Source organism: Orycteropus afer, unplaced genomic scaffold, assembly GCF_000298275.1.
Source record: "Orycteropus afer afer isolate SDZICR_OR568_19922 unplaced genomic scaffold, OryAfe1.0 scaffold01124, whole genome shotgun sequence".
In the NCBI taxonomy this organism is placed as follows: domain Eukaryota; kingdom Metazoa; phylum Chordata; class Mammalia; order Tubulidentata; family Orycteropodidae; genus Orycteropus; species Orycteropus afer.
The window spans coordinates 120,430-126,790 of record NW_006922711.1 but is presented as its reverse complement, the minus strand read 5'-3'; the positions used below and the strand labels follow the sequence as shown (position 1 = coordinate 126,790).

The following is a 6,361-nucleotide window of genomic DNA, read 5'->3' as shown; positions in this document are numbered from 1 at the left end:
GAGCTCCCAACATATACTAATCTCTCAAATACATCTGTACATGAATGATAGATTTTTCTGAGGAGAAAGGGACTCGCCTTCAAGTCCCTCCCCAGCGGAGCTGGCAATCTGCCAAAAGGAGTTGTTGGGTATGGTGGTATTGTGCTACTGCCATTGGGTTCTTTCCCTAGGTGAAATAACTCTCCAAGGACACCTTCCCAAGGTCTCGCGGTCTCGCTGGACAACAGAAACAGCAAAAAATAACTCCTACCTCCGGAGAGAGGCTCCCGGGCCGCCTTCTCGGCCCCGCCCAGCCAGTCAGAGAGCGCCTGCGCAGACCCTGGTGACGCGGCTCTGCACAAGATGGCTGCTGTGTGTCGGAGCGTGAAGGTAGAGCGGTGTTGGCCCCTGCTGTTTGCCCGGCTGGAAAGGCGCAGCAGTGGAATCAGGGGGAAGAGATCGGTGCTAGGAGAAAGGGTCATGCTTGTTTAGGTCTTGTTTAGGTAGCGGTTGGACTCGCAAGGTGAAGGTCAACACGCCGAGGCACACATGGTGTGGGGTGACAGGCTGGATTGCTTGGGGATAAGTCCCCAGAGCTCCAATCTGGTGAAGGGAGGAGGCACACTTGGGTCACACCGCAGAGGTGACCATAATCTCCTCCGCTTCCACTCCCTCTCTCTCGGAAGCCTGGAGAAAGGACAGTAGCAGCTGACCGTGTCCCTCTTAACAGGGCTTGGTTGCAGTGATAACGGGAGGAGCCTCGGGTCTAGGCTTAGCCACGGCGGAGCGACTGGTGGGGCAAGGGGCCTCTGCTGTGCTTTTGGACCTACTGGACTCGGATGGAGTGGCCCAGGCCAAGAAATTAGGGAAGAACTGCGCCTTTGTTCCTGTCAACGTAAGTGGGGCCACGTCTCTTCTCCCAGGGTGTGCACCAGGTAGGACCACCAGCCTGGGAAACCTTGGGCTCCCTCTCATGAGAGTACCATCTGTGTGCAGTGAGCTTACGTCCTTCTCCCTTTTGGCTTGAGCCTTCAAGCGTGGTGGGATCGAGGTAGGAATCTTTTCAGGCACTGTGGAATATAGAAATCTCTAAATCCTGCATTCAAGAGAATGTGGATTGGAACTGGACATACCCGAATCTTCTGGAAGGGGTATGTGTATTTGAAGATGCATAATTGTGTCCTGTAATTTTACATTTAGAAGTGGGAGAACCTAATGAAACTACAGAAAGTAAAGTTTGATGAAATCTTAGCAGGTAGGTTAGTTAGCAGAAAAGTTGGTTTATCTTCATATCAGTAATCCTCAAAACAGATGTATTAGTGCTCTGATCTACAGCAATTAAGAGTCTCTAGAGGTATGTGAATTTATCAAGGGTGTAGATTTGAAAAAATTTTGTAAACATTGCCCTAGAGGACCTAACATTTTCACCTTAACTCCACTCTCCACTGTAACTTTCTCTTAGCGTCTCTCTTGCTTATACGTTTCTGGGCCTGCCTCCCACTCTCCTCCCCATAGGTTTAGTGGTGGGCATGGAGAGGCAATACCATCTCTACTTCTCTCTTTGAAGGTGACTTCAGAGAAAGATGTGCAAGCAGCCCTGAATCTAACAAAAGAAAAGTTTGGCCGTGTGGATGTCGCAGTCAACTGTGCAGGCATTGCAGTGGCCATCAAGACATACAACTTAAAGAGGAGCCAGGCCCATACCTTGGAGGACTTTCAGCAAGTTCTCAGTGTAAGGCCTTGAGGTTTTCCTTGGGTAAGATAAGAGGCATCTGGCTGTGGATACCCCCAAAGCTCTTAGGGAACAGAGGCTGCCTATTCCTCAGGTCCTATACCAATGTCTCTACCTGCCTTCCAGGTGAATCTCGTAGGTACCTTCAATGTGATCCGCTTGGTGGCTGGAGAGATGGCCCAGAATGAACCAGACCAGGGCGGCCAACGTGGAGTCATCATCAACACTGCCAGTGTGGCTGCCTTCGAGGGCCAGGTATGTAGGCAGGGGTAAGGCATGTGCCTCCAAAGTGACTTGTTGGGGCCCTCCCACCTATGACCTCCACACCTTTATAGGTTGGACAAGCTGCATACTCTGCTTCAAAGAGTGGCATTGTGGGCATGACACTGCCCATTGCTCGGGATCTGGCTCCCCTAGGCATCCGGGTGATGACCATTGCTCCAGGTAGATATATCCCCTCCTTGCCACACCTGGGATTGTGGGGGATCTATGAGCAATTGAAAAGGGAAAATATCACCTAAGTAGCAACAGCCCCCTGTCTGGGCCATAGGGACGCACCAAGAAGTAAGGTTAAGGTAAGGAAGAGCAAGGTGAGTATCAAAGTAAGCGTGGGTCTTTGACTCTGGTTGTTTTGTCTAGGCCTGTTTGGCACCCCACTGCTGACCAGCCTCCCAGACAAGGTACGCAACTTCTTGGCCAGCCAGGTGCCCTTCCCTAGCCGACTGGGTGACCCTGCTGAGTATGCTCATCTCGTACAGGCCATAATCGAGAACCCATTCCTCAATGGAGAAGTCATCCGGCTGGATGGTGCCATCCGCATGCAGCCCTGAAAGGAGAGGGTAGAGAGACTACATCCCTCTCTGCACCCTTGTTCCTTTGGGGTACTAGGCTGTAGCTTGAGAGGAATCTCAGTAAACATTTTGTAACTCTGTCTACCAGTCACCCTCTGTGCCTAATAAAGTCTGTATTTCTCACAGGGAGTGCTCGGTACTGTGCTGGGGGACTGGCATGGGGAAGAAAGGTAAACGGTGAAGGCTCTGAGCCCTGGGGTTGGGTAGGAGCAGCAGTATCTCATGCTTTTTGTGTCTTATTACAACACATAGCCTTGATTTCAGTGAATAATTTTATTATTAGAAGGTGAGGGTAGTGGCTCATTTCCATCCTACTGGGGAATGGATTGGGGATGGGGGTATGTAGTATTTTCCTTTTTGACTCAAAACCCCCTGTGAGCTTAATGGAGAAGGGAGAGAAGATCATCCTGGGCTCAGCGGCTGCTGGTATTGAACTGTAGGTGATATTGGGCTGTAGGTTGGTTGGTATAGATTATTGTATTCAGATAATTCTGCCTGTGAAAGAAGTGCAGAGGCCTCAGATGATGTGCTTTCCCTTTCTCCCTGATCCTCAACATCCCTTCCCACCCTCGCTTGCATTCATTCTCACCACCAACCCTTAGAGAACTTACTGGGCTTTTTGCTCCTTAGCCAGCTGCTGATTGAAGGATCCCAGCCCCTTCCGAAATTCAGCACACAGTTCCCTCTCCTGCTGCTCCAGCTCCAGTGCTGCCTGGGCCGAGCGCATGATCTGGCTTTCCCATTTAGCATCCAGTGCTTGTTCAGCCTGGCGCTGTGCCTCCTTTTCACAGCGCTGTACCTCTTGTACTTTCCTGATGGCAGCTCGCTGCTCTGGAGTCATGCCCTTCCAGCAATATGGCAGGACCCGGTGGTGAGACAGAAGGTTTTGGGCAACTTTTGGGTTCTCAGTCAGCAGGTCACTTGTGATCTGGTTCTGGATATCCAGACAGTTGGCCTCCTGTTCATGCTGATGCTCACGGCGCTGCCGCTCAGCCAGCTCCTCTACCTGGTGGGGCCCGCTGAACATAAGCATTTGAGTGCCCAACCTCATGAAGCTTTCAGTTGTGGGGGCCGGAGGGGGGCGGTTATATGGCCTTATCCTCCTCATTCTCAGGGAGAGAAAAGAGTAGACACTGGATAGCTTCTTAACAACCCTTGAGATGGGGGAATGGTCAATAGGCAGGGAATGTTTCTGCCCTCAGGAAGCCCTTAGACTGAGAGGCTGGAGTGAGAAGGTAGTGCTCTGTTTTCAAGTCACCCTGAGTCTGGAGGTGGACCCAGAGTCTGGAGGTAGAGAGAGATATCTCAGAGATCCCTTGGTAAAGAGAGGAGTCCTTAGGTAGAAGGGGAAACGATGTGGCTAAGGTTCCCCAGGATTTTGTTCAGGCAGTTGAGGGGAGTGTAGTACATTGGATAGCTCAGGCCATACCTGGGCTTTGTTGACGTTGGCTATGGCAGACATCATGGCCATTCGACATGACTCTTCCAGCTTGGCCAGGTGGGTAGTCCGTATGTCCATGCCTAGGCACAGCTGGTCATTAAACATATCTACACAAAAATATGACCTGGGTATTGTACTCTTGTACAGTTGTTGTACTTATGTGCCATTGAGTCAGACCCAACTCATAGCGACCCCTCCTAGGGTTTGTGAGGCAGTATCGCTACGGAAGTAGATTGCCCAGTCTTCCTTCCGAAGAGTGGCTGGTGGGTTTGAACCACCAGTCTTCTGGTTAGCTGTATTAGCCTGCTCCATTTCTGGTTCACTTATTCTGCTGTTTGTTCAACAACCTTTGTGTATGTGTGTATACATATGTTTGGGAGCGGGTAGTGTATGAGTTGTAGGGACATGGAAGGAGCTATTCTTTGGGGGTAGGGGTAGGCAAAGTGGCAGCAATAAGGATTTTTTAAATGACTAGGTAAAAGATGTCCCCAGTGGACTTGGGTCCCAAGAAGCTCTACTGCTTCTGAGGTATGTGACCTTCAGTAAATGATTTCATCTCTCTCAGTCTGTATCCATATAGGTTGGTTCTGAGGACACCACTGAATCATATCCTGTCCTCAGCTCCCAGTCTAGTGAGGGAGACAGATAATCATACTATACACACACACACAAACATATACACATATATACATACATACACATATATATACACAGGACATTTTGGGAGATTTGGGTAGTGGGTGAGAGGAAAGTTTCCAGGAAGAGATGATGCTTGAAATATGTTTTGTGTACAGGCAAAAAGAGAAAAGGGCATTCCAAGCTGAGGGCACAGCATGAGCAAAGGTACTGAATTTTCCATTCCAGCCACACTGGTCTTGCTGTCCCTAGGATATTACTTCAGGGATTTGTAACGGATATTATTCTTGGCTCCTGCTCTCTTGCCTCCTTCAGGTCTTTTTCAACTGTTAGTTTCTCAATGAAGCCTTCCTTGGCTACCCCCAATATTTATCCCCCTTCCCTGATTTATTTTTCTCCCTAGCATTTATTATTATCTATCTTTTTATTTAATTACTTTGTTTATTGTCTGTCTCTTCACTAGAAAGTAATCTTTGTAAGGGGAGAGATTTTTGTCTGTTATTCACTGCCATGCCCCATCATTTGGATCAGAGTTTGGTACACAGTAGGTGCTCAATAAATATTTGTCAAACAACTGAAGGAATTCAAGAAACAGCATAGTATGTATCATAAACTACAAATAGTCTGCTATTGCTGGAACATAAAATGCAAATGACTAGAGAGCTTTGCAGGGCCCACACTAAGGGCTAGAAACTTGATCCTGAAGTAGTAGGGAACATAGAAAGATTTTAAGCAAGGGGGCGACATAGTTAGATTTGCATTTTAGAAAGCTCCTTCGGGTGGCAAGTATGGAAGACAGTCAAGCTGAGGGGAGACAATGGAGGCAGGAATCCACCCTGAAGGCTCAACTAGCCCAGTGATAGAAAGGATGGGGAGGGGAAATATATAGGAGGTTGTATCACCAGTACTTGATGGATTGGATCAGGGACTAAAGACTCAGGGATGCTTCGCGGGGCACGCTGTCTTGAATGATGGGTAGATAATGTGATACCACCAGAAGTAAGGATCTAGAATGAAGAGCAGGTTTTAGGGCACTGATGAATTCTGTTTAGGACATGTTGAGTTGGAGGTAGTCAGCAGATATTTGGATATTTGGTTCTGCAGGTAGAAAATTTGTGGCACAGAGGTGGTAACATGGTAGTTGAAAACAGAATGAGGGTTGAAGGCACTAAGATGAGTATTCAAGGTAGGGAGAGCAGTGTACCAGGGACAAAGTCTTAAGAAGGAAGAGGAGCTCACAAAGGGCAGACAAGAAGGAGTGTTCAAGCTATGAGCAGAATATGGTATCATGGAAGCCAAAGGAATAGTTTTAAGAAAGAAGATGTGATCAGAGTCAAATGCAGCAAGAAGGATCTGGTCAAGGAAGAAAAGACTAAAAGAGCCTCTTTTACCTAATGACACAAAAGGGATTTGTAATTTTAGTAAGAGTAGGCTTGGTGAAGTTGTGTGGATAGAAATTAGACCTCAGGGAAACGAGGTGTGACTGAAAAGTTAGGAAGAAAAAGCATTAAGTGGAAGCAGATTTTTGAAAAGTTATGGCTATAAAGGGAAACAAATTATCTCAGTATCCAGAGGAATCACAGGGTTGAGAGAGGCTTTTGTTTTTTTTTAAGTTGAGTTAGATTTAAGAATGTTTACAATGGGTCTCTCCTCATCCAGAGCAAAGAAGAATGAAGAAAACCAAAATTCATGGAAACAATTAGTCCTAGAGACTGGTACACC

The 6,361-nt window shown here is 47.7% G+C and overlaps 2 protein-coding genes across 2 annotated transcripts in view; one reads left to right on the top strand and one right to left on the bottom strand.

Moving 5' to 3' along the window:
- The first annotated feature begins 342 nt into the window (after positions 1-342).
- On the top strand, positions 343-2,541 carry HSD17B10 (hydroxysteroid 17-beta dehydrogenase 10). The gene is made up of 6 exons (XM_007958758.2): positions 343-369; positions 710-874; positions 1,547-1,711; positions 1,838-1,966; positions 2,047-2,155; positions 2,351-2,541. Exons 1-6 carry the CDS (start codon positions 343-345, stop codon positions 2,539-2,541), a joined length of 786 nt encoding a protein of 261 aa, XP_007956949.1.
- A 434-nt stretch (positions 2,542-2,975) lies between these two features.
- Positions 2,976-6,361, bottom strand: part of RIBC1 (RIB43A domain with coiled-coils 1) — a 12,510-nt gene continuing 9,124 nt past the window's right edge. Inside the window, exons 4-6 of the mRNA XM_007958757.1 lie at positions 3,992-4,110; positions 3,174-3,568; positions 2,976-3,057 (exon numbers count right to left, since the gene is read on the bottom strand). Of these exons, the coding sequence (XP_007956948.1) occupies positions 2,976-3,057; positions 3,174-3,568; positions 3,992-4,110 (596 nt within the window). The remainder of the gene's footprint in view (positions 3,058-3,173; positions 3,569-3,991; positions 4,111-6,361) is intronic.

Coding starts and splice junctions, on each gene's coding strand:
- HSD17B10 (XM_007958758.2), top strand. CDS start 343: ATGGCTGCTGTGTGTCGGAGCGTGAAG. Junction 1,712..1,837: donor ACTTTCAGCAAGTTCTCAGT/GTAAGGCCTTGA, acceptor CCTGCCTTCCAG/GTGAATCTCGTAGGTACCTT. Junction 2,156..2,350: donor GGTGATGACCATTGCTCCAG/GTAGATATATCC, acceptor TGTTTTGTCTAG/GCCTGTTTGGCACCCCACTG.